General features: G+C 47.5%; 1 protein-coding gene across 4 annotated transcripts in view; it reads right to left on the reverse strand.

The window, feature by feature from the left end:
- Nucleotides 1-1,249: 1,249 nt before the first annotated feature.
- Taf1b (TATA-box binding protein associated factor, RNA polymerase I subunit B) overlaps nucleotides 1,250-27,835 on the reverse strand; it is a 39,047-nt gene continuing 12,461 nt past the window's right edge. For 2 of the 4 annotated variants that reach the window (XM_021248379.2, XM_021248378.2), the window contains exons 8-16: nucleotides 27,349-27,448; nucleotides 14,110-14,257; nucleotides 9,102-9,137; nucleotides 7,532-7,709; nucleotides 7,024-7,070; nucleotides 5,502-5,592; nucleotides 2,897-2,967; nucleotides 1,869-2,091; nucleotides 1,250-1,681 (exon numbers count right to left, since the gene is read on the reverse strand). In XM_021248379.2, the coding sequence (XP_021104038.1) occupies nucleotides 1,489-1,681; nucleotides 1,869-2,091; nucleotides 2,897-2,967; nucleotides 5,502-5,592; nucleotides 7,024-7,070; nucleotides 7,532-7,709; nucleotides 9,102-9,137; nucleotides 14,110-14,257; nucleotides 27,349-27,448 (1,087 nt within the window). In that variant the 3' untranslated portion in view covers nucleotides 1,250-1,488. The remainder of the gene's footprint in view (nucleotides 1,682-1,868; nucleotides 2,092-2,896; nucleotides 2,968-5,501; nucleotides 5,593-7,023; nucleotides 7,071-7,531; nucleotides 7,710-9,101; nucleotides 9,138-14,109; nucleotides 14,258-27,348; nucleotides 27,449-27,835) is intronic. The other 2 variants (XM_004869975.3, XM_004869974.3) reach the window with 1 other exon arrangement.

Below are 27,835 nucleotides of genomic sequence, written 5' to 3' on the forward strand. Positions count from 1 at the left end.
GCCGGGGATTTAGCTCCGTTGTTTCGCTGCCTGCTGCGCAAGCGCAAGGACCGGAGTTCGATCCCCGGTACCAAAAACAAAACAAAAGAAACAAAAATAAACATCTGGGGAAAACGATTCGAATTGTGGGCCCCAGGGCACGCACGCTTCATTCCGGGGCCACCTCTTTCATTTTAGGTGATGTTTAACCTAATCACGGAATGTAATTAATGAGGCCGCTGGTGAGAAAAGGTCATTGCATTTAAGTGGTATTTGACTTCAAAATTCCTGCAGGAGTCTTCGAGACACACGTCCAACCCAAATATCCATAAAACCCGGACTAATTGTTCAGGAGGACAAAAAGGCCAAGTGAGCTGAATACCAGGCTCTGAATTTAGAAAGTCAACAAAAACCTTCTTTGTGAGCTCTTCCCGGAGCACTGCTAACCCAAGCGGCTTTATGCTTGACGACTGCTTGTTGGCACCCGGCACCCAACCGGCGCTGAGCCCTGCACTCCTGCCTTGTGAGAGGAAGAGCTTTGGGCATGTACGCAGCTTGCAAATACACCAGGGCATTTTAAGTAAAAAGCTGCCAGCTGCTTACTCAATAAAAATACACACTATTACCTATCTGCAGTGCATAATTCTCCACAGGACTTTCCCACCCGCTGGATTTGTGCACATATATGTGCACACATACATTGTGTTTTCGGGCAGGGTCTCAATCTGTAGTTCAGGCCGGCCTTGAACTCACTGTGATTCTCCTGCCTCAGCCTCCGCTCCTTTTCTCCCTTAAGCAGTTAGGCACCTTCCAGGTGAGTTCATTGCCTCCAGCTGCCAGGTGGCAGCAGCTGGGTCCAGGGACTGCCTTCCTCCACTCCAGGTTTAGAAGTGGCTGTAGCTGGGTGTGGTGGCACACAGGTATGATCCCAGCACTTGGGAGGCTGAGGCAGGAGGATCACTGCTTAGATAGTGAGACCTGTCTCAAAAAACCAAAAACCGGGCTGGGGATTTAGCTCAGTGGTTTCACCACCTGCTGTGCAAGTGCAAGGACCTGAGTTTGATCCCCGGTACCAAAACAACAACAACAAAAAAACCCCCCAAAACCAAAACCCCAGTGAATGCAGCCGGGCACGGTGGTGCACTCCTCTAATGCCAGCAGGCAGGAGGCTGAGGGAGGAGGACTGCCACGCATTCTAGGCCAACCTGAACTACATAGCAAGACCCTGTCTCAAAAAAAACCCAAAACACAAGTAAATACAACAAATACAAATTTTTGGATTTATATAATTTATTGTTGTAACTTTTTTCAAAGAACATATAGCACTTAAAAAATAAATGCAAGGTTCACCTGTTTTATAATACACATTTTAATAAGCATGTTCAATATACACACATGTATGTGTGCGTAATAAAACTGTATTTTCTACAGTTCCCTGGAGTGTTATGATTTGACATTACCGTCACTTGCAAAATATGTTTCCAACCAAGTTTCTGTTTCTTTTTTTCTCTATCTTCTCCTGGATCTTGAGTTCTTTTTTGTTTCACTGTATTTCTTTTTAAAAAGCTTCTTTTCAATTAAGCTCACTTCGTCATGGAGAAGGGCGGCCTTTATCCTCAGCAGGAAGGAGAAGAGGTTTAGTATAAACTGGTAGCTCAGAGAGAAATTGGATTCTTCATAGGTGGTCACGTGTTTGCAGTAGCTGGAAGAGAAGGAAAAGGAGCCAGTTATCTTCCCCTGGTGATTCAGAAGTGTGTGTGATGTAGCACGGTGATGCACACCTGTGATCCCAGCACTTGGGAAGCTGAGGCAGGAGGATCCCCATGAGCTCCAGGCCAGCCTGGGCCACACGGTGAGACCCTGTTCCTAAGCTCTGAAGCCTCACCCACCTCCTGCAGAACTTCTGAGTGCTCAGCCAGTACAAGGAATTCTTGGTCACCAGTGCTGGGCCTTTCTTTACCAGGATGCCCTGGAGGCTGTGGCCATGGAAACAGGGCCTGGAGGGGTCGTCTTCGGCCCAGTGGAACTGGAAACTCGAAGGGCTTTTCTTCTCAATGGTCGGTGCTGAATCGGCCAGTGTACTAAACTGTTTCTGTAGATTCACCACCATTTCTGGAAATGGAAGAAAAAGGAAGGAATAAAACAGAGAAGTAGTGTCATGTGATCACAAAGCAAGCCTAGAGTCTCCCTGATAGCAACGCAGATGTGGCAGTTTCTTAGTTTTGAAATTAGAACTGGTTTTTTTTTGGTACCAGAGATCAAACTCGGGTCCTTCCGCTTGCCCAGCAGGCTGCGAAACCACTGAGCTAAATCCCCGGCCCTGTTTCTTAGTTTTGATCAAACATTTCACAGTAATGATCGAGGGTAGCATCAGGTAAAACAGAAACTGGATAAGGGGCAAAGAACCACTTATTCATAAATGATTAAAATGGTAAATTTTGTGTATATTTTATCAAAATTTAAAAAGAGCTGGGAGTGGTATGCATGTCTTTATTCCCAGCACTCTGGGAGGCTGAGGCAGGAGGATCACAAGTTCCGGCCCACCTTGAGGGATTTAAGACAGGCAGAAGGTCCAAGCTCTATCCCCAGTACAAGACTCAAGGGGGGGCTGGGGGTGTAGCTCACAGTGAAGGCCTTGGCCTCAATCCCCAGTACTGAAAAGGGAAAAAGTGCAACGTAAGGGCCGTTCTCCCGGCAGTTTTCAGTCCTTCAAGCCCAGCGCCAGGTTTTGGAGGGAACTTGGGCGTTCACGTGAGCGATGGCCATTTCTGAACTAACAGTCTTAGCGCTTCCTCGCAGCTGCTGCTGCTCTTCGTGCACGCGCAGGAACCTGCCAAGCCTTAGGCCCTCGTGTCTCGGGCCGATCCGTTTAGCTGATCACCGAGGTCCCTGCGAGCCCGAGCAGGACACCACTCACCCCTTCTCTTGGACGCCCCCGGCTTGTCGATGTGCGAGTGGTAGAGTGGCTTCTCGCTCTTCCACAGGTACCTGTGTGGGGCAGGCAGAGGGACAGCTGGAGCGGGAGGGCCGAGTGCCACCCACCCTTGAGCAGCGGCCAGAGGCCGCACCCCGGCCGGCCACAGAGACCAGGGTGGCCAAGTGCTACATCGCTCAGGGGACCCAGCTGGGAGGGCAGGGTCGGGAGGAGCCAGGATTACACCAAGCAGAACAGAAGTGGCCACTGGGCGTGACTGTGAAGCCTATCCTCCCAGCGCTCAGGAGGCTGAGGCAGGAAGACTGCCCTGAGTGTGAGACCCTGTCTCAGCAGACCTGGTTTCCCTCAGCAGAGCCTGGCTGCCGTTTCTTCCCTCCCTGGCTCTGGCCTGTGCCGCGGGCTGTCCTGGCAATTCTGGCTAGGAAATCGGGGGGACTTTGGACCAACCTAGCCCAAGGGTTCCCTGCAGGGCAGAGACTAAGAGTCACTGCTGTCCTGAGGATCACCAGGGAGCAGCCCGGGACTCAGGCCCGAGGGGAGAGCACTGTGTGCAGCACTGGGGCAGTGGCCACTGCTACAAGGTTCTGCCATGCAGTTCAGGCTGGCCTGGAAACTCGCAGTGATCCTCCTGCCTCAGCCTCCCGAGTGCAGCCACCATGCCCAGCCACAGAGTTCATTTGTAACCTCATTGTCACTCCTTCTGCGCACCCTAAAGCGGAGGACTCTTAGAACTTGTAGTCACAACTAAAGCTGCCCTATTGGTCACAGGCCCCTTTCGATTCTGAGACACTGTGGCAACAGGAATGAGTACTGAGTTGAGGGACCTGGCTCTGCAACTTCCTGGTGAAAGTGAAGTGGCCCCAGAGAGGATGGAGGGGCAGGGGCAGGGGCACGGGCAGCCCCATGTGGGCAGGGAGTGGCAGCCAGCACAGGCTCATTTCACTACGCAGTGACAAACAGACAGAGAAATGGCCAGCTGAGCTTGGCACCTCTAACCTGTCTTTCTCTGTCCACAGGACTGTGTGAGGAACAACTAGAATCACCTAGGGACAGGTTCTCTAAATCCCATATAACTATTAGACAAAATGATCTTATCTGTGGATTTCCTAAAAAGGTGATAAACAATGGGAAGTCAGAAATATGAGGGTTTTATTATTTACCCAAAGTATTCTACAATTAGTAATTTTTCACTGTTTTTTTTAACACTCGGAAAGAAAATATACACAAAAGTAGACATTTAATATTATGATAGCAAACGGTCACTGTAATCAATTTAGAATTGGGCTTTTTCTCAAGTATTTAAAAAATAATTCAGTATAATCATGACTGAGAGAGAGAGAGAGAGAAAGAGAGAGGAGATTTTTTTTTCATTTTTTTGAGACAGGGCCTCGCTATGTAGTCTAGGCTGGTCTTGAATTCACTGTGTAGCCCAAGCTGGCCTCAAACTTGGGGCAATCCTCCTGCCTCAGCCTCCCAAGTGCTGGGAATCCATTTGCTCTCCAAGCCCTTGATCTTGGGCAACCGCACGTCTGTTTTTCTGCCTTTTCTGACTGGAATATAAATGGACCCACGCTGTGTCACCCTTTGAGTCTCTCCCTTAGCAGGGTGCGGGTGAAATGTATTCACACTTCGGCTCTTTCTTGTGGCCCAAGGGTGCTGCCCATGTGGCTGTGGTACAGCTGGTTTCTCCGGTTGTGGCTGAGGGACATCTGGGTGGCTGCCAGCTCTAGGCGGCTGTGAATGAGGCTGCTATCAGCGTCCTACACGGATTCCTGTGTGGACATGAGTTTCACCACATTTGGGTAAAAACCAAGATGTGGACAGCCCTGGGTGTGTCCCTACATTGCGTGCCTGACTTTGGGAGACACCGCCACGGCTCACGCACGGCTGCACCACTTTGCAACCACATGTGGTACAGTCAAGTTTGGGGTTTGGTTTTAGCTATTCTGAGATAATATTTCATTGTGGGGTTGTTTTTTTTTGGTACCAGGGATCAAACTCGGGACCTTGTGCTGAGCTAAATCCCCAGCCCTAGGGCTTGTTTTTTTTTTGAGACAGGTTCTCACTCTGTAGTTCAGCTTGGCCTGGAACTCCCAGGGTATATCTCAGAGGTAAAAAACTTGTCTACAGTGTGTGGCACCCTGGGATCTAGACCCAGCACCGGAAGAAAAAAGTTTACTAGAAGGTGACCATTTCTAAGAATAAAAGTCACAATGTTGATGATCTGTACTGATGGGACTTCAGCTTTCAAATAACACAGAAATAAAGTAGGAGAATCTAAGACAAGAAAAGAGCTGGGTGTGGTGGTGCAGGCCTAGAATCTCAGCACTTTGGGAGGCTGAGGCAGGAAGGTTACAAGTTCAAGTCCAGCCTGGGCAACTTTGTGAGATCCTGCCTCAAAAAACAAAGGGGGGGGCCCGGGGATTTAGCTCAGTGGTTTCACCACCTGCTGTGCAAGCACCAAGGACCTGAGTTCGATCCCCGGTACCAAAAAAAAAACTCAAAAAGGGCTGGGGGTGCAGCTCAATGGTGGGGCACCCCTGGGTGGTCCCCAGCATCACTAAATAAATAAGAAGAGACAACATACTTGGCTCTTGCTTCCTCCCAATTTTGTTTCTTCTCATCCACACTTTTCTTCATGACTTGGTACCACTTTCTGAAACTGAACCATGGTTTATCTGAAAGAAATGGGGTGCGTGGTTATTAGTGAAACAAACCACATCACAGTAACATCGATCTTTCGGGTCTGCCTTCATTGACGCAGCTGAACATTTATGCAACAGCTCCTGAAGTTACCTGAGTTTTCACCGATGTCGTGGCCTTACCTGGATTCAACCCGAAACATCTCTTCCTGCCTGTTTCTCCTAGATATGACTCTTAGGGAACAGAAGACACACACTGCTGTCACAGTACAACTAGGCCTCTTCCTTCCCCTAAGCCCAATACCCGGCACACATGGCCTGGCACTTGCTGGGGCCCTGACTGCCTGCAAACGTGTGAACTGGGGAACATTTGACCGAAAAGCATGTGAGACTCAGCTCTAAGAGCCGAATCTAGACTTCTAGGCTCACTGCCTCCTGTTCCCATTCTTCCCAGTCTTAATCCACAGCTTTCTAGAGATTAAAAAGAAAGTGGATCCTACTGGGTAGTTCATGTGTGTTCAGATGTAGAAGTGAGAGTGACAAGAGAACTGAAGATAGCAGAGTACAGAAGGGGATTATTCTCTAATGAAGACAGTCTCTTCAATGTCTAATTAAAAATCTCTTCAACTGGCCAATAGTGTCATCACCCAAACCAACCTAGCCTTGTAGCCATTCGGCCACGGAGGAGTGGACCCCAGCAGGATCATAGGGCAGAGGATACTGCAGCAATTACTCTGTATAAAGGTCTCGGGCTCACAGCTTCTCTAGGTCGGGGGGAGAGGGTGGAGGACAGTGGGGGGACAGGGTGGGGACAATGCCCTGCCTCCTGAGGGCACAGGATTCTGAGGCCCAGAGGGAGAGGTTGGGTGCTGCCTTCACCCACACGTCCATGCAGCCTGCAATCACCGTTAGCACTGAAAGGGACCTCGGGAGACTCCGGCTGAGCCAGAGTCCAAGCTTTCAGAGCAGCATGTGGAAAGCGGTGCATTGTCCTGCACAGAATCTGGAAGGAACACACCAACTGCCCATTCCTTGAGCTCCTAAAAGCCACAGACATAAAATCCTGATGAGAACAGAAGGCAAGTGGGACTGAATTTAAGAATTCAACAATTCCCCAAACTTCACAGAGTTGCTCTTAGGCCAGTTACTCTGTTAAGATGGTAAAACTGAGGTTCAGAATGAAGCTGCAAACCATCAGCCATCCACGGCCTCGTCCAGTGGGCGGGCAGAAGTGGGGACTTGGAGCAGCCGCGCTCCCACACAGCAGGAAGTCACTGCAGCCTGCAGCTGCCCACCACAGACTTAGGTGGTTATGTGACCAGAGAATCCTGGGCCCAGGTGAGGTTTGCACATGCGTATGTGTGCGTGAGTGTGCGTGTGTACTATTTCAGCCCCCCCTGATTTATTGTATCTTAGAATCCACCATTTACAATCACTTTGAATTTGATAGAGAAAAAAATTCAGTACCTGTTTTGTTCTTTTCATTATTGACTTCAGCGAGATCAGACAAAGACCTAGGGATAACAATAAGTGTGTGGATTGATTTAGAAATCACATATGTGAGTTACATTTTGAATTCTTCTGAGAGGAAAGTATAAAACTGTATTTGAAATTTGAAACTGATACCAAATCTTCTTGGAGAAACAATCACTGAAGCTGGAAGGAAGACACCATGAAAACTACTCTGCTGGGCGTGGTGGTACATGCCTGTCATCCCAGCACTAGGGAGGAGGAGGGACGATTGCCACGAGTTCAAGGCCAGCCTGGGCTACATAGTGAGACCCTGTCTCAAAACAAACCAACCAGGGCTGGAGACTTAGCTCAGTGGTGCTGCCACCTGCCTTGCAAGTGCAAGGTCCCTGAGTTCGATTCCCATACCAAAAAATAACTTAAAAAATTAAAAAAACCCCAAACCAACCAACACCCAGAATGACACGATCAAGCGTTATTTGCCATAAAATTTAAATGCTCTCACCATTCTAAATTGTCATCCAATAGGAAGAGCAGTTTCAAGACCACCACAATGAGAGCTATGGCCTGCACATCATATTTCACTGTTTGGGCACCTTTAGCTATCGGGTCAAATGTCAGAGAATCCACGTCCCCCAGCCCGGTCATCTTTGTCACTTGGTGGGTTAACCCGTGCATTTCATCTGTTGAAGAATGAAACAGTCAAATGTGAGTTAAATTCTTCGTCAAACTAGGCCCCAGCAATGTGAGTATCCACGAGACACAAGGCTGGGCACAGGGCACACACCTGAAACCCCAGCTACCCAGAAGGCTGAGGCACGAGGATCAAAAGTTCAAAGCCAGCCTGGGTAACCTAGGTTTAAGTAAAATTTCAGATGTGGAGGGGGCTGTAGCTCTGCACTCTTTGGGTACAATCCATAATTCTGGGGAAAGGCATGACACTACTAGAACCTGGAGATGCATGTGCATTTTGTGATAAAATGCACCCCCAAAGTGACACCTGTATGAAGAAATGTAAAGGCTGATCTCGGCAAGGCCTACATCTTCTGCCTCTGCAGAGCACACTGTGGCCCCCGGCGTCAGCCACATCTCCTGCAGGACACATCTCGTCTGTGTCCCATGCTGGCGCTCACTGACTCGGCTGCAGCATCCCTGGCGTGTTGGGCAGATGCACAGTGGGTGCTGACCTGATGCCCTGCTTGCCTAGGGGAGGGATGTGGGACTCAGAGGCAGGAAACCAGGCCTCCACATCAGGAACCTCTGACTCTGCATCAGGGCCAACAAGCCTCAGTTTCTCCACTTGTCACCAGAATAAACCAAGCAAGCACACCCTGGACAGCTCCACTTCTAAGCACACTTCTGTACTGAGTTCTCAGGATGCGCCATGTCCCTGGGGGGGGCACACTGAAGCTCAAGAGCTGCTGCCTGAGGAGCCTGGGGACTAAGCATGGTGCAGCTGTGGTCCCCTCCATGTCCTGGTTGCTGGGTCCTCTGTGGAGCCACCCAACTGGATAGAGATCGTCTCCAACACCATGGCTCTGTCACCTTCCACACGTCCCTGGGCCTTTGTCCGCTGCAAGTCTGTCACATGCAGAAAGCAGGGCCGGGGTCTCCCATCCTCTGGTCTCAGCCTGTGGTGGTCCGGTCACCATGTCCCTGCTCCTGGGAACCCGTGACCACTCAGGGTTCCTGGAAAGAGCCACTACCAGTTGCCTCTGCTCGGCCTGTGCTTCCAAAGTCACTTTCTCTTCTCTGTTCTTCCTCATCTCTAGTTTTGGTGGGCCGACGGCCGCTCCTCTCACAGAACCTGGTCACATGATCCTGGTCCCACAATCCCAGTGGGGCAGCAGCAGCCTTCGACTGCCAGGCAGCTGGCCACGGTTAAGGACTGACTTCCGCCTCCCTCTTGCTGAAAATCTGTCTTCCCCCCTGTAGCAACTGGCACGTACCCGGCCACAAGGACCCGTCTATGGTAAAGAATGACCAAAGTACAAATGGATTTCGTCCTGGAAATGTTTACATGCACATTTCCACTCATCAGGGCTGGGGCAGGGGCTCAGTGGTAAAGCACTTGCCTGGCGTGTGTGAGGCTCTGACTTCTGTCCCCAGCACTACCAAAAATAAACAAAGAAATTAACTTATTAAAAATACTTTTTTTTTTTGGCGGTACTGGGGATTGAACTCAGGACCTTGCACTTGTCAGGCAGGTGCGGCGCCACAGAGCCACATCCTCAGCCCAGCTTTTTTTTATGTACTGGGGATCAAACTCGGGACCTTGTGCTTTTGAGGCAGGTGCTGGGACTGCTGGGCTAAATCCCTGGCCCTAAAAGTGCTTTGAGCACTGCTTGTGGTGGCACACATCTGTAATCCCAGCACTTTGGAGGCTGAGGCAGGAGGACCACTGTGAGTGGGCTACATAGTGAGTTCAAGGCCAGCCTGAATTACATAACAAGATCCTGTCTCAAAAACAAAACAACAACAACAACAAAAAGCCCACTCGTGCTTTGTTCACACAGCAACAGAACATCCATATATATACATACACGTACACAATGGTAACTCAGTCTGTGGCATCCAAGGGCTTCTATGGTCTACAGCCCTCCCCCAGCTGTTACTCACTCTTCATCCAGCGACTCCTACGCCTCCTACACTGTGGACACTTGGGGCAGAGACACCCTTTTTCTCCAGGACTCGTGGCTCAGTGCCAGGCAGCTAATCAGGTGGTGGTGGGTGGGGCTGGGGCAGGCGCCCGGTAGCCTTTAGTGCTGATTGAGGAGCAGGGCAGAGGCAGGGCAGGAAGTGTTCATGTGATGGAGAATGCAGATGTGCTAATGTCAAGGTGATTTTGACCCAGAGTCCATCTGAATGCACTCAGGGCCACCATCCAGGTGGGAAGAGATGAGGATGTATAGAAGTATGCTCAATTCACAATACATTTACTTGGGCTCGGTGGTGCACACCTGTGCTCCCAGCACTCAGGAGCCTGAGACAGGAAGATCACCGCAAGTTTGAGGCCAGCCTGGGCTAGCTACATAGTGAGTTCAAGACCAATCTGCACTACATAGTGAGACCCTGTCTCAAAAAAAACAAACAAAAATTTATTTGCTGAATGCCTCCTGTGTACAGGACTGGTACAATGGAGGACAGCAGAAAAAAGAGTAACATGGAAAAGCTAATTTCAAACCACATTCACTAAAATTTATCTATTACCTGATAGAAGGTTATAGAGGCTACAGTCTTTTCTCAGAAAATTTAAAAATCAAAACCACATTGGTCAGGGCTGGGGATTTGGCTCAGTGGTAATGCACCTGCCTTGAAAGTGCAAGGTCCAGAGTTAGATCCCCAGTACCAAAAAAAAAAAAAAAACGAAAAGAAAAAGAAAAAAAACCACATTGGCCAAAGCTTTTGTACATGGGGAGGGGAGGGGGGGAATGGGATAAAAGAAAATAAAAATTAAAAACCACACTGGTAATATTATCATAAAGAATATCTCCTGAAAATAATGTCTTTCTTTTACGATTAACATCTTGAACTGCCAAAAGTGCAGAATAACAAAACAGTAAATGGGCTGGGTGTGGTGGTGCATGCCTGTCCTCCCAGCTACTCAGGAGGCTGAGGCAGGAGGATCTCGAGTTCATGCCCCCAGCCTGGGCAACTGCTACTGATTATATGTAGGTGTCCCCCAAAGCATCCTGTGCTCACAGGTGGGGCTTTTGGGAAGTGACTGGATCCCGGTGTGGGATGCTGTGCACCTATGTCCCTCTTCCCTGGATGGCTGCTGCTTCCTGCCCACCAGGCGCCTCAGCCAGGCCACCCTGCCTGGGACCAGCCAACCATGGATTGAAACCTCTACAGATGGAGCCAAAATAAACCACTGCTCCTTTAATTTGTGGGTGTCGGGTATTTTCTTCCACCAATAAGGAAGTAACTCAAGACAGGAACTCAGTGAGACCCTATCTCAAAATGAAAACTTAAAAAGGCTGGGGGATGTAGCTCAGTGATGGAGCACTTGCCTAGCATGTGCAAGGCCCTGGGTTCAATCCCCAGTACTGCAGGGGAAAGAAAAGAAAAGCAAGAAAAGGCAAACAGAAGGAAGTGTGGGAGAGGCCTTGAGGATGGACAGACAGGGTCCCAGGGGAGGTGACGTCCAAGAGCACGGGGCTTGGATGCGGGAACTGGCATGTGCCGGTCCTCCCTGCACAGGCCCTAGGTGCCACTGAGCCCCCGGAGCCCCATCAATCCGTGCGTGGGGACCCCACCTGCCTTCCGTCCTCAGTGCTGAGGAGAATGCACATGGGGTGCTTTGGAAAGGCCAGAAGTCTCCAGGCCAGACCCAGATGGTGAAGCGGCAGAGCCTTCCCTGGCCAGGCCGGAGGAGCCCTGCAGAGACTGAGGGCCACTCAGGGGGTGTCGGCTGCTAGAACCTTCCACCTGGCCCCAAGGTCACACTGAACGGCCTGGAGAAAGGGCAGTGTTTGTTATCCCAGCAGAGGCAGAAGCACTTTTAGCTTTCTGGGGACCCAAAAATCTCTCTTTAAAGTTGGGTATGCTGGGCCACACCTGTAATCACAGCACTTGGGAGGCTGAGGCAGGAGGTTCTCGGTGAGTTCAAGGTCAGCGTGGGGTATATAGTGTGTTCAAAGCCAGTCTGAAGCACACAGTGAGATCTTGTCTAAAAAAACCCCGAAAGCACAAAAGACATGGCCTTCTTTTTGAGCAACAGTATCATACAACTAATGGCACTATTGGAAGTAGCATCTGTAAATTGTGAAACAGCACATTCGAGAGGTCATCTCACACACAATCTTAAGCACAGATGATGTGCACACCAGTTTCAGGCACTTTAGACTCTAGATCCTGAAACATGAAGACTATCAGCCCCCCTTCCCCATACTGGGAATCAAACTCAGGCCCTTCCCTTCTGAGGCAGCGGCAGATGCAGCGGCGCTGAGCTAAATCTCCGGCCCTCACATCTTAATCTGTAAATCTGAAAACATGTATTGCTCTCTCCCCGACCAGTAATAAAATAAACTCAATACAGGCCATTTGTAAGATTTGTAAAAATATGAAAAAGGAAAAATGACATGGATTACCACAGCTAAGAAGTTGCTCACTTGCTTATTTATTTACTTATTAAGACAGGCTCTTACTGTGTAGTCCAGGCTGGCCTCAAACTCACAGTAGTCCTCTTGCCTCAGCCTCCTGAACATTGAGATTATAGGCATGCACCACCAGGCCTGTCTCAAAATAGCCACTTTAATGTTTCAGTATATGTACTTTTTTTTTTTTGGTATCGGGAATCGAACTCAGGTCCTTGTGCTTGCACAGCAGGCAGCAAAACCACTGAGCTAAGTCCTCGGCCTCAGTATATGTACTTCTAATTTCATGTACCTATCACCGTGTTACTTTGTAATCTGGCTCGTTTCATTTTTTTTTTATAACAAACATTTTCAATGCTTTAATAACTCTTCATAAACATTATCTTAGAAGCTACACAGTACAGCTGGGAGGGCTTACACCGATAATCCTAGCACTGTGGGAGGCTGAGGCAGGAGGACCACAAGTTCAAGCCCAGTCTGGACAAATCAGCAAGACCTTGTCTCAAAATAAAAACAAGTAACAAGGGCAGGGGAGGATGTGGTTCATTGTGAGGCCCTGGGTTCAATCCCCAGTACTACAGACACACCCACACACCCACACACAGACACAGACATGTAAATAAGAAACAATGCAAAACAGCAATTCTGATCTATCAACACATGAAAATGCAGATAAACATCTTCCAAATTCTAGAATCCTGACCAAAAGTGGCTTCTGAAATCTCAATAAGGGATACAGATTCCTTAGCTTTATAAATGACACATTTTCAAAGTTTAAATTCTTTTTGTTCCTGTTTATAAAAATATTTTATTTATATTTGTACATATATTACCATATTTTCTATTTACTTTCATAGTTAATGTACAATGTTGTGTATCACTTTTTTCACATCTGTGTTTTTCCCTCCTATTAAAAGTATGTCAAGGCCAGCACGGTGGTGCACACCTGTAGTCTCAGCTACTTTGGAGGCTGAGGCAGGAGTATCACTTGAGCCCAAGAGTCCAAGACCAGCCTGTGTAACACAGCTAACACAGCAAGACCCTTGTCTCAAAAAATAATGAAAAAAATAAAGGAAAATACATTGAATCACATTTTTGATGCTGCTTAAGCCACGATGTAGTCATAGCATGTTTGCATTTTCCCTTAAGAATAAAAGTGTGTCTTTCTCACATTTCCAGTCTAACGAGAAACTCAGGCCAGTGCATCGCATCGGCAGATTCCATCGGGGTGACTGTCACCAGTGACAGGTGTGGCGAGGCTCTTGCACAGCTCAGGTCACCGTCTTCCAGCGAGCACCAGGGTTTGATCTCCTCTCCTTTCACAGACTGGAACCCGCAGATGCCATCGAGTGACAAAAATGTCACAGAGTCGCTTCTGGGATTCATTCAAGTTAGAATCCAAAAGCCTTCATGCAGTGTTACTCTTTACAGAGCCAGCTGTGAGCAACACACTGACATCTGCTGCATCCTCTCCTCAGCAAACGTGGTGTGAGAACCACGCCTGCTCTCAAGCATAAATCTCCTACTCCGAACTAGACTTCTATTTTTGAACGATGTCCCTGGAAACACTTTATTTTTTTCACTCTGTTTTAATAGGTTATACAGATTAATGAGTTTTATTTTGGCAGATTACTTAAGCAGTGTGTGTGTGTGTGTGTGTGTGTGTGTGTGTGTGTGTGTGTGTGTGTGTGTGTGGTGGATGACTTGAGACAGGGTTTCCCTATGTAGCCCAGGCTGGCCTTGAATTTGCAGCGATCCTCCTGCCTCAGCTTCTTGGGTGCTGGGATTACAGGTGTGCACTCCCACACCTGGCACTTAAGCATTTTGAATGGCCTGAATCCTTTTCAGAAAGGATTTTGAAATTAAGCTTCATGCTGCTGTGTGCCATCTCTGGGGGTTCCAGGAGTCTGTGGCAAGGAAATATGTTTCACATTCTGAGATTCCGGTAGCGAAAGCTCCCTCGGGGAGCAGCCTGAATGCTTACCAGGGAGGTTGGCTTCCATCAGATACTTCACACATAGGATGTTGGGGTGAAGGAAGCAGTCTTCGGTGATGTCTGGAAAACGGGGCAAATCTAAAAACGTGGCGATTTCAAACATGTGTTTATAGATCTCCTCATAGTCAGGCCAAGACTGAAATAGAGAGAGGTCACTGGGGTAGCAATTGTTCTGATTTTATTTTTTTGTTTTTTGGGTTTTTCTTGGTACCAGGGATCAAACTCGGGACCTTGTGCTTGTGAGGCAGGCGGTGGGACCACTGAGCTTAATTCCTGGCCCAATTGTTCTGATTTTAACGCCTTATGTTATTGAATGTTTGGAATGTGGGAGAAAATATGAAGAAGGAAACACCCACAAATCCTTACTGTTCTAACTCAGCAATTTTTTTTTGGAGACAGAGTCTCACTATGTAGCCCAGGCTGGGCTTGAACTTGCAGTGATCCTCTTGCCTTAGTGTCCTGAGTGCTGGGATTACAGGCGTGCACCACCACACCTGGCTTAATCTACTAATTTAAAAAAGTCACAATACTAAATTAAAAAGCCACTAAAATTATTTGTCTCCTAAAATTCTTGGTGACTCTGCCCGAGCTGTACAGAACGGAAGTGTGACTCTTGCCCCTGAAAGGTTGGAGGATCAAGCTGACACTTAGTCACGGTGCTATCAAAGGGCTCCAACACACAGCTCTCTCTCGTCCCTCCCTCCTGCACCTCTCAGAATTGTCAGATTCATACTCGTCGCAAGTGCAGCCTGCTGGCATGTAACATTCACGCACTGCTACGTGGGAGAACACCGCGGTCCGTGTCTAGCAGGTGAAAATCCACACTTGACTTCCTGCAGAACTCCTTCACGTACATTCTCTTATGAAGTTCAGAAAAATCTGTTTTTTCCTGAGTAAATATTAATAAAGTCTGTCTGGTACTTTAAGACTGCCTTTCTGCCCGTGTGATTCCTACTTCTGTAACTTATAAACAGTTCTAATGTCAATACTATGTGTAATTTTGCTCCTTTATTTATCTGTTTGCATGAAAGCCTGCTCTGTGCAAGGTGCTTGAGGAAATGGGATGGGGTGAAGATGAACAAAGCAGATCCCTCAAGGGGTTGCCATCTAGAGTAGGAGCCAAGTGTGCAGAAATGGTTGGAGTGCAGTGTGGGAAGCTGTCAAGCACCATGCATAGGAGGAACAGTCGGCTGATGGGACCCCAGGAGAGCTGTCACAGCAGGGTCTGTTAGGACTGGTGCTGAATACAGTGCTTTGCAATCTGCTGGTAAGACCTGCGTGTGCTGAGCGGGTGACATCTTATGACAGCAACTCTACTCTCAGCTACACTCCCCAAAACCTGCACACAGCCCTGAAAGCTGGGTTCTATGAAGTTCCTGTAGCAAGCTGCTTGTATGAGGGCCCAGCAGGAAGCTCCCCAAATGTGCATCAAGGACAGGAGAGAAAGGCATATGTTGCAGGCACAAAAATACAGTGAATGTTTAAATTAAAAAATGTATCACAGTAAGATACTTTGCCACCAATCCCCCCAAATCCTCCTCCTTGCTTCCAACACACTCAGCCCATCGTCCTTGACACTTCCTGCAGCAGCTCTGGAGTCCTCTTTCCTGAGGGTCTTTAGGTACACTGTCCTGGCTGCCTTGATGTCCTGAATGGATTAAAAATGTCTCCCTTTCATGGTCATTGTGCCTTTAGGGAAGAGCTGGAAGTCACACAGTGCCAGATCCGGTGACTAAGGTGGATAAAGACACAGTGTCACGTTTTTTTACAAGCTGCCTTTCTGGATGGTACTCGGCAGCAGCAGTCACCATATTTTTTATCACACCTGGTAAAGTCCCTCAGGAACGAGAACTCCAGAGCTGCTGCAGAAAGTGGCAAAAACAATGGGATGAGTGTGTCTGATGTCAGGAGGATTCTGAGGGGATTCACAGCAGTATGTTTTTCACTGTGACATATATTTTTAAAGAAATGCATAAACATTCATGGTGATCACCCTCATGGTCTCAGGTGTCAGCAATGAAATGAATGCTCTACATGCAACAGTGTGAATGAATTCAAATTCTCAGGACATAACATTCCAAGAAGGAAGCCAGATGTAAAAGAAGAACAATTCCATTCATATAAGGTCACGTCAGGAGTCAGGACTGCAGCTACCCCAGGGGTGAGGCTGGATGGGGGCGCGCAAGCACAGCTCATGCTGCATACTCTTAGGATATGGACATTTTCCAAGATGTCTATTTTACCTTAATAAAAAGCCTATAATCGCAGCAGTCTGGGAGGCTGAGGCAGGAGGATCACTGGGTTGAGCCCACCCTGGGTAATTCAGCACTTAGTGAGACACTGTCTCAAAGTAAAAACTTTAAAAAGGGGGGTGTGTGTTGGGGATGTAGCTCAGTGCAAAGGCCCAGGGTTCGATCCCCAGTACCAACCCTCTTCCAAAAAAAGTAAAAAAGTTAAAGAAAAGGGAGAGAGTGAGGTGAAAAGGAAAGACAACATCAGTTAAGTATAAGAGAGCTACTCTGATGTCATCTTTAGCAAAGAAATAATCTAATTGAGAAACAGAGCTTTGGAAAGACCTTAGGAAGTAGACAGTGTAAATCTACAGACACCCTGGGAGGAGGACACCCGGGCCTTCTTAAAAATCTCTGTGACGAGGGCCATGGACGTAGCTCAGTGGCACTGTGCTTGCCTGGCAAGTGCAAGGTCCTGAGTTCGATCCCTGGTACCAGAAAACAAAATAAAACAAAACAAAACAAAATAAAACTCCACAGTGAGAACCTAGCTCTTTCTCCCAAGGCAGCCTTGTTTGTCTTGGGCCCATGGCTGAACCCAGTCTGCCAATGAGCTCTGCCTGCAGTGCCAGGTACCCCATTGTAATGGGTCTAATCATTGGTTTAAGGAAAAACCTACTGTGTTTCACTGAAAATAAGACCTAGGGCCTGGGGATTTGGCTTAGTGGTTATGCCACCTGCCTGGCAAGTGCAAGGACCCAAGTTGGATCCCTGGTACCAAAAAAAAAAAAAAGAAACTAAGACCTAGCCAGAAAATAATCAGCCTTAAAAACTAGAGATCAGTCAGCTGCCTGCCTCACAAGCACAAGGACCCGAGTTTGATCCCCGGTACCAAAAAAACAAAAACTAGAGATCAAAAATGCCAGCCCCAGATGGGCGTGGTGACACATGCCTGGAATCCCAGCACTCAGGAGACTGAGGCAGGAGGATTGCTGTGAGTTCAAGGCCAGCCTGGGCTACACAGTGAGTTTAAAGCTATCTCCTCTGGGCATATACCCCAAGTAGGATTGCTGGGCGTATGGTAGTTCTATTTCTGATTTCTTCGGATACATCCATGCTATTTTCCATAGTGGTCAAAGCTTGGTTTTGGATGCTACTATTTCTCACCACTTCTGCTGCTACTGCCTGCTCCTACGCCAGCCCCAGACCTGGCCCACCACCCTCAGGAACAGCACCGGGTCCGCTCTGGCTGTGGTGCAGCTGGGGGCCAGAGTGAGACTTTCAGTGCAAATCTGATATGTCACTGTCTTTGAGAACCCACTAACAGGTCACGCAGCTCCGAGGCCGCCATGTGTGGCTCTGGCTTTGTCTGAGGTAAACTGTCTGCTAGACCTTTAGGGGAGAAGGTGGAATGACCAGGAAAGGCAGCAGCAGGGAGACGAGGCGCGTGCACGGAGCACAGGGACACCTGCATTGCTTCGTGTTACAGGGGGCGTCTTCTTCCATCCCACACCACTTCTGGCCTAAGAGGCCACAGGCTGGACGAGCTCTTGGGGACAGGGTGTGCTCACCGCAGCATTAGGTGAACGGAATTGCTGTGGGTCCCTAGAGTGGAGAATGTGCCGACTGAGAGCAAGCGAGTGATGACAGACAGCAAGGTAGCTGATCCTGCAGCCCAGCTGTGGTTGTGCTGGGAGGGCAGAGAGGGGCCCGAGAGCCCTGTCTTCACCACACTCAGCTTCCTTTCTTCCAGGTGGCTTTAAACTGCCCGCCTGCTCGTCATTCTAACACAGACGCACAAGCAATCCTGAGGGGCATTCGAGATGGGGGCACACCGAGGGTAGGGTGTGGAGGAGACTCCATCCACTAAGGGAGGTGAGGACAGGCTGGGTGGAGCCCTTCTGCCTCCCATCGCTTTGGGCACAGGTTCACGAGGGCCGCAGGGGTGCTCCACAGCGCGTGAGTCACCAGGGCACTGCACCACTCAGTGGGTTTGGCCAAACCAGTGTGACACCTTTTCTTTTTACTCATTCAGAGAAGATCCGAAGGTTGTTTATCAACATTCAAAATACTGCAGATGTGTTCTGGAATGGATTTCCAGTTTTCTCTTTGTCACTTGTTGCTGAGGATGATAAAAGAATGAATGATCCATGGGCCAGGGATTTAGCTCAGTGGTTTCACTGCCTGCTGCACAAGCACAAGGACCCGAGTTCAATCCCCGGTACCAAAAAAAAAAAGAAAAAGAAGAGCATTATGAATGGTAAATATCCGGATAAATATAATGGCACTTTTTGGGCCAGGGATTTAGCTCAGTGGTTCCGGCACCTGCCTCGCAAGCGCAAGGTCCTGAGTTCAATCCCCAGTACCAAAAAAAAAAAAAAAAAAGAATGATCCCCCCACCACCACCCCCCCGCCTGAGGCCTGAGGTCAGGGCCTTGGCACTGAGCTCCATCTCCAGCACCTTCTTACTTTTTATTTTGAGACAGGGTCTTACTAAGTCACTAAGTTGCTCAGGTTGGGTTCTAATTTGTGATCCTCCTGCCTCAGCCTCCCAGAGTGCCAGGATAACAGGCATGTGTCACCACCCCTAGCTTGAAATGACTAATTCTTGAGATGATTTAGAAACACAGCCAAGGACCGTGCTTGAATAATAAGTATGCAACATTATTATCTGTTCAGAAGCTGGTCTGAAGGTTCGAAATATATAAAATAAAGAAAGTCGGGCTGAGAAGACAGAAGGAGGCCTCCTGGCTGAGTCTCTGGCAGAACAAACTGCGTCGGGTACAGACACGTGTGCTGGGCTGGACACCTTGCTTCACCAGGGACCTTCTGCTAAAGACTCCCCAAAAGACGAGATTTTTGGCTCATTCAGCCAGATGAGCTGAAAGCTTTAGGAGGAAGTAAACAGAGCTTCACATTAGCACTGTCCTCCACGATCCTGAGTGAAAAATGAAGCAGCAGGAGAGGCAGAGGAAGGAGGAGGAGGAGGAGGAGTTGACCATCTTCAAATGAAGTAAGTGATGCAACAGCTTCGCACTGGGGCTTGGGAATCAGGCCTCAGCCAAGAGATGACGGAGACGCCCATCTTGGTGACTCCATCCCAGGTCAGGTCAGAGGTGGGTGGAATGAAACTCCTGGGCTGTGTGGAAAGGAAAACAGGGCACTCAACGCCTCTGTGTTCTGCCTCCACTGCCCAGGGTTAAGAGCAGTGTCAGATTCGCTGTCACCGGGTGGGGAGCCTTTAAACATGAGCAGGACAACTTCCTGGAGAAGCTCGCCTAGGACACGGTGGAGAGGGGCTCCCTGCTCCTTTGGAGGAGGACTTGGTGTAAAGGTGTGTGTGGCAGGCTAGGATACTAAAAATAAACCCACAGCCGAGATAGCAGCAACACAGGCCTGGCAGCCTACACACACAAAACTCGGGCCTTATCTCATGGCATCTCCTTGCACAATCGCACCTTTTGTCATTGCTGGTGGAGGTTTGGCCATAGAGAAGCCATGACTTACCAGAGAGAGCTAAGACATGCTGGGAAGAAAAGGATTCCTTTGTTTAGGAAAGCCCTTTCCATTTAAAAGTTTCAACATACTACACAAGAGTGAATGCACTTTTGTGACTGAGTGCCAGGCATACAATGAAGAAAAGCTGCAGTCAAGTAAATAAACAGCAGGCGAAGGTCCCTAGGCCCTCCTAAAGGGGTGGGCCAACGGGGGCGGGGTAGTCCAATGTGACACACAGGACTTGGACAGCGACACACATCCATCTCATCACAATAGTGAGAAATCACAGGCTTAATATGTTCTTAAAAGACCACAAGGCTGCAATAAATTGTTCCAGCATGCATTAAACACGGAGTGCTTGGGAAAGCATTTTAACTGAATTTCACAAATATTCCAGTGAGTTTATTTTCCCCCATGAAGCAATGCTCTAAGACAGGCAGAGACAAGCTAGAGTTTCTATTACACAACAGCAAGCTCCTGCGATAAAGCAGATTACAATACCCCGTCAGAGGCGAACTTCCTGCTTGGCTATTTAAAAAAAAAAAAAAAAAAAATGCAGTGCCGCACCCTACTTATTGTTGTTTTGAAGCTAAGATTTAGCTAAGAGGCCAATGCTCCGTGCACCTGCTAATCCCAACTCATCACGAGACTCTGAGACAAAGGAAAATGGATGAGGAATAAAGCTATCTGCAATAAGGGTGAAGCACTGGGATGTATTACTTAAGGAGGGAGGAAAATTGAATTCCACGTATATTATGATTCATAAAATAATTCACCTCCTATTTTCTGGCACCTACAATTATCTTTTTTTTTTTTTTTTGGTACTGGGGACCAAACTCGGGTCCTTGCACTTGCGAAGCAGGCGGCGAAACCACTGAGCTAAATCCCCAGCCCTGTGACTACCTTAATGGTTGCAAATCTACCAGGTAGTAACAAAAAGTACATTTTACATTCAAAGTCTCATCTTCTGGAAGTTTGCAACAGCCACATTACTTTACATGGAACATATTCTTGGACCTGAGAGTAAGACACAAATACAAACTTTATCAACAAATACAGAATTAAGAAGTGCTGGCCAATGAGGACTTGCCAATCGGATGGGAGACAGTGATTTGCTTTGGCCCCAGAATTGGAGCTAGGAAAAACCTTTTGGAGACTTCCTTAAGATCTGTCTGTCCCTCCTGGGTGCAGTGGTGCACACCTGTAATCCCTGTACTCGGGGGCTGAGGCACAAGGGTCACCATGAGTTTGAGGCCAGTGTGGGCTCCACAGTGAGTTCAAGGCCAGCCTGGACCACATAGTAAGACCCTGTCTCTGAAAAAAAATCTGTCTGCCCTCTAAGTACTGCTTGCTGTGCAGCTGTTCCAATTACACAGATCTATACAGAAGGAAATTAAAAGCTGTTGTCAAGAAGAGGAGAAATCCTGAGACAATCTGTCCTGGATCCTGGACAGGGTATGTGATTACTATTACATCTGATTAACCTTTGTCAATATTGCCTTGTTTTAGGCAAGCAAAAAATCCATGTCCCATCTCTTCCCGGGAACAGAGGGGAATCCTCGGCTGAGCCTGCTGGGCACTGGGGTGGACTGGCCCAGGATCAAATCAAACCACAGAAGCACACAGGATCAAGGTTTCACTTAGCAAACCCAAGGTCCAGTGCTGCTAAAGGAAATGTGCATGGGGCCTCACAGCAGCACTTTACGGCCTGAGAAATTCACTGTGGGTTTCGGGCACTGGTGAGGACCGGAAACCAGCTGCTAAGGGTCTTCATCTCATGTGCGGATGCCCACAGCAGTGATATGGAAAACAAAAAATAAAACAAAAGTCCAGTAGATGAATTTAAAATCTGAAGAGTGTTGAAGCATATTGTGTTTTATAACTATCTCAAATATTTTAACCAATAAACACAACCTGAGCCCTTACTGTGTACACAAAATGATTGAGGTCTTAGGGATTACAAAATAGAACCATTAACTATGGTCCCAATTCTCTTAAGAGTTCATAACTTCTACCTGTGGGTGCAAAATATATACAAAAAACTCTAGTATCACACATTGCCTTCCGGTCCTCTTTCAGAATTTCTTTGTTTTATTTTTTTGGTACCGGGGATCGAACTCCATGTGAGGCAGGCAGCGGAACTACTGAGCTAAATCCCTGGGCCCCTCTTTCAGAATTTCTTCAACAATATCTTCTAGCTTTCTTAAAAATTTTGAAAAATATAGGATACATGTGAAAAATGGCAACTTTGGAAGTGTGAGCACGAGACAGGAGGAATGAGTTTTGAGATTATTGCATAGTAAGGCCACTATGGTGGATAATGATGTATGGCATATTTCAAAATAATGACGGGGGAAATGTCAAATGTCTCTCTATAAAAAGGACAGGCAAAGTGACAGGCTCGTTGAGCAGCTCAACTTCATTATCTCACACAGTACGCATATATAAAGACAGCACAGCATACATATATGCATACAACTGTGGCTTGTCAAAAACATTACTGATAAAGAAAGAAAAAGTAGCCAGCAAAGGGATTACTTAGGTATTGTGTACAAACAAAATCATGACCCTCCAATAATTCGATCCACCTGGGTGAAGAATTAGGCAAAGGTCAGACTAGTGACAATAGTCATGAATTGAGACTACAGTTTCTTAAAAATCTAGGCATGAAACAGAGTGGTTTAGATAACATCCAAAAATCACTGAAGACTGATTCTCTTGATGTCTGAAAGTTACTATTTGGAATGTTTCTGCTTCTACCCATGAAGCTTCACAGCTATGGCAACGAACCGCCCAGCCCAGCATAAGCACAAGGATCTGAGAAAAACGTAGAGAGAAGAGCATCAGGCACTGGACAACCGGAGACACAGGACTGGAGTCCCAGGTCACAGAAGCAGTGGTGTTGCGCTGCCCGCAGGCAGTTTCCAAACTGCAGCGCAGGAGCAGGGAGTGAGCTGCCTGTGGCTGAGCTGGGCGAGGGGTCAGACAGCGGATTCCTGGTGGCTGAGGTGGCTGTCATTTTCGGGCAGAGTCCTCTCAAGTCTGTGCTGAGCATGGATCTGGACACGCGCTAAGGAAACCCCGAGGCAAGGGGAAATCACTGGAAAGCACGGAGTTGACAACGTGCAGCACTCAGCAAGCCAGGGCCAGTGCTGAGGAGGGACATGTGGCCCGGAAGCGACCAAATCAGCTCTGGAATCAAGGACCTGAAGCCTCCTAGCAAAGCTCAGAAGCGAGCTCCAAAAGGGCCAAGCTGATGTTGAAGTTACTTAATACACATCAGAATAAAAGTCCAGCACCAACAGAACATTCACAATTGCTGTATCCACTCAAAAGATCTCAAGCATTAAAGGAGCAGGAAAATGACCCATAATCAGAGGAAAATCAATCAACAGAAAGAAACGCAGAAATAACTGTGACGATGGAAACGGCAGACAAGGGCCTTGAAACAACTATTATAAGTATCATCAATATACTCAAGGATATAAAAGAAAACATGATCATAACGAGAAGAGAAATGGAAGAAAGAATATTAAAATGGAATTTCTATGGGTATGGCGGTGCATACTGGTAAACCCAGCTACTTGGGAGACGGGGGCGGGAGAATCTCAAGTTCAATGCCAGCCTAGGCAACATAATGAGACCCTGACTCAAAAGAAAAAATGAAAAGGGCTGAGGACATAGCTCAGCACTCCCTGAGTTCCATCTCCTGTACCACAAAATAAAATAAAACAAAACAAAGAGGAAATTTATAGAAATGGAAAACACATTGAACATTTAACAACAGACTGAAAACTCAAGAAGTAGAGATCAGTGATTTTGGAGACACGCAGATAGAAACTGAAAATGAAACCTACTAAGCAAGACTGAGAAGGGGGGGAAAGGAAAAGACAGAAGCCTTAGTGAGTCTGGACAAGATCAAGTTGTACAACACGTTACTGGTGTGCTAGAAAAATGCAAGGGAAGGACAGAAAGATGTCTGAAAAACAATGGAAGAAAAATTTCCAAATCTGATGAAAACTACATCTAAGGTACGTAAACCCCAATCAAACGACATATAAAGAAAACCAAGACAAGGCACACAAAAATCTAATTAATAACCAGAGAGAAAGAGAAAATCTCAAAAAGCAGCCGGAGGGAAGGAAGGCACATTACACAGGAAGGTCAAAGGTCAGAGGCAGCATGCTGTTCTCATCAGCAAGCAGCCCTGGCACCGGGAGCACCCAAGCCCAGTCTGGAAGCCGTCCAGGCGCTGGCCCTATCCCCTGGTCAGGCTGTCACAACGCAGGCTGCCCCGACCCCTGGACATCAGAGTCCATTTCAACAGTCAGCCAGACACCGTCCCAGCTGACAGCTGGCCAGGCAGCAGTCCTGCCCCCAGCAAGAGCTACGCAACACCACTGGAGACAATGACACCCACAGCCAAGGCCACTGATGCTGCCATAGGCGCCAGTGACAAGGGGTACAGCTGAAGAAACCATCGGGACCACACTGTGGGGACTACACTGTGGCATCCATCCTGGACCAAAGCTAATGCACCACACCCAGAACACCCCAACATCCACCCCCAGAGCAGGGCTCCCCATATGGGGAAAAACCTCCAAAAAATTAGTTACCAATGTAGGGACACAAAAAACATGACGGTCCCACGGGAACACAGTCTTCACTAACAGATTGACATAGGAGATTTATTTATGAAATCCCTAAAAAGGAAATCAAAATAATGATCTCAAAGAACCTCAGTGATATTCAAGAGAACACAACGATATTGGGAAAACAATTCGTGACCTGAAAAAGAAATTCGGCAGAGATAGATACAAAAAAGAACCTAAAACTTGAAGAAAAAATTCAATGAATGAAATAAAAATTGGGTCGAGAGTGAAAATAGTAGATGAGATTACAGAGAAGAAAGAACCTGTGAGCCTGAAGACAAGCCTTTTGAATTAACCCAGGCAGACAGCACTAAGCAGGAACGTTCATGTGATGGGAGTTTCCCGTGGGTAGCAGCGTCCCTATCAGAGCAAACTGATTATAAGGCAAAAACTGTCTACACACACACACACGGCCAGAGTGAGCTCCACACACTACCATTGGCCATGAGGTTTACCCGAGGTGTGAGGATTGCTAACTGAAACACAAAACAGAAAACAAACATCACTGTCTAACTCGAGAGAGACTTGAGCAGGGGTGAAGGGCTTCACTATCATCAATGTACAGACAGCGCAGACAGAAAATTGGTATGAAACACAAGTTAGATCACACTCAGCCCTACTCAGGGCAAAAGGCCTGGAAACACTGGTGATTATGGGAGAGAGAAGGGGTGGGGGAAGGAAGCAGGGAGGAAAGGGAGGGAGGTGGAAGAAAGGGAGAATTTTTTATGAGCCAAGGGTAAGCTGGTAACTAATGCAAAGATGCTCACTCGGTAGTATTGGTCTCTCCAGGAAAAGGGTTAGAGAACCAGAGTCTCTCCCTAAAAGAACATTTAACAAAGCTTAGATGACTAGCCACGAACAACTCTTCAGCTGCTAAATATAAAGGGACAGATTTTCAAGGCTATTATTTAACCCCTACTTCATGCCAGTTTCAGGGGACCATCAGTCTATCCCAGGCCAGCCTGGAAGTCCAGACTGCTCAGTCAGCAGGGCATGCCTTGGAGAAGAGAGACATACCCTGCATGTGTGTCCAGGCTGGCCTTGACAGCAGCTGCACTGTTCTCCTCCCGGGCGCAAACAGGGCTCCAGAGGTGGTAGGAGCACCATGCACTTTGGTACCCTGATTTCACACACGTTCAGCAACTGTAGCATCTCATCCGGCCCAAGCTGAGAGACAAACGTGCTTTCCGAGAACCCACACCAGCAGCCTCTCTGGCCGGCCAGCCCAGACCCTCTTTGATCTCACCCACCCCTAACCTTCTGGGTCTTCCCTGCCTTGGCCACCTGTTGTCCAATTTCAGTGACCAATCTGGAGCCCTTTTTCATCTCCAACCCTGACCCCTACTTCCTGTTCCTTCTGTCCCCTCAAACTGTCCCCAGCCAACCCTCATGGCTTCATCCGGTCCCTCCTGTTTCTCAAAAATCAAGACCTGATGTGGTCATCCGGGCTCCATTCAGAGAAAGAGCAGCAGGCAAGTGAATGAGATTCACCTCCAAACAGGGAAGTAATAATAATGCACAGTACATTCCTCGTGGAGTGGACACGAGTAATAACTGAGTTATAAAGTACCTAATCCTGGAACTGCTCCCACCCAAGTCCCGTTAGGTCTTTGAGCTGGAGCTACTTCTGGTTTCAAAGCTTAATGTCCCCTACAAATCACCCTAATGGGAAGCAGAGTGCTGCTGCTATTTAACAACGTGAGATCTAAATGTTACAGGTGGCACGGGCTGACTTACTTGCATTTGCAATCGTCCACTTCCTCCTGGCTAATGCTTCCAAATGACTGCTTTATAGGATTCAATGTGACAGGCCCTCACTGGACCTTCACAGAAGCCAGTGAAGGGTTTTAAAGAACAAGGCAAACAGACCAGAAGGTGACAGGATGGGTACAAAGCCTCAGTGTTGCTTCAAGCTTGAGACACCAGCTGTCTGGACAGGCAGGTCACCTCGTCTTTCCAAGGTACCTGCCCTTATGTAAAACTGGGGTCATGCCTGAGCTTCATTTATCATGCAGCTCTACTAGGGACCCCTGGGCACTCCTGGACCGCAGACAGTTCCCCTAAAGCGACCTCAGTCACTAAGAAAGGCCAAGCTGTGTGGATTTCACTTCGAGTCTGCACTGGATTCACACTTATGGGTTGGGCAGGAATTGACCCCACCGGCACCCAAGGGATTCCTTTTCTGAAGGTCAGGATAGGCTGATTGATCAGGGCTGGCATTTTTGGTTTCTAATTTTCCCCAGTCGATTATTTTCCAGCTCGGTATTGTTTTTGGGGAAGAGAGTAACCCATGCAAGACTTAGATGAGTGTCTCCTGAAACAGGCGGTAACTTTCTCTCTCCTCCAAAGCAAATAACAAAAAGCCACATAAGGAAAACAAAAAATCATAATTCTACTCTTCATCAAACTATAAATAATATTCCATGTTTTGATAGAACAAAAACTAGACATTTAAAAAAAAAACAACTCCAACATAGGGCCGGGGATTTAGCTCAGTGGTTCTGGCACCTGCCTTGTAAGCACAAGGTCCCGAGTTTGATCCCTGGTACCAAAAAATGAAAAATAAAAAAGCTAAAAAAACTCCAACACCGAGTACTGAGTCAGGCATAGAATGTAAATCCCACATGGCTGTGTCTTTTGTTTTGTTTTGTTTTTCCGAGACAAGGTCTCACTATGTAGTTGAATGGCCTTGAACTCACTGTGTAGCCCAGGCTGGCCGGGAATCTGCACTGATCATTCCGTCTCAGCCTTCCAAGTGCTAGGACTATAGGTGTGCGCCGCTGCACCTGGCTACGGCTGTGTGTTATTAGTGACTTATTAAGAAGGTTATAAAGGAAAGAACTCACCTCTATAGCAAAGATTCCTTTGTCACGTCCATACAACTTCATCTCTTCTGGGAAACTCTGAAAAGCCTTTATGTAAGGAATGTGATCCTCTTCAACAAATCTGTATTTTTAAAAAGAAAAAGTTTCAATCAGAGTTTTGTATTGATTTAGCAAACTGTGAAAATCTCTTACTTCAAAGGGAAAGTAAAAAAATATAAATAAAATTTTAAAAAACAACAAAGGGGAAGAATTAGTTAAGCAAATTCTATCTCCTACTTTTTTTTTTAGCTGCTGAGGATTGAACCCAGGGATTCCTACATCCTAGGTAAGTGCTCTACCACTGACCTACATTCCCAGTTCATTTTTTTTTTTTTCTTTTCACTTTTTGAGACAGGGTCTTGCTAAATTGCCCAGGTTGGCCTTGACCTTGGGATTCTCCTGCTTCAGCCTCTCAAACAGCTGGGATTACAGGCATACACCACAATGCCCAGCAAATTGCACATCTTTA

Source organism: Heterocephalus glaber, unplaced genomic scaffold, assembly GCF_053883595.1.
Source record: "Heterocephalus glaber isolate CG9 unplaced genomic scaffold, H.glaber_assembly_v1.0 deba00001724, whole genome shotgun sequence".
NCBI lineage: Eukaryota > Metazoa > Chordata > Mammalia > Rodentia > Bathyergidae > Heterocephalus > Heterocephalus glaber.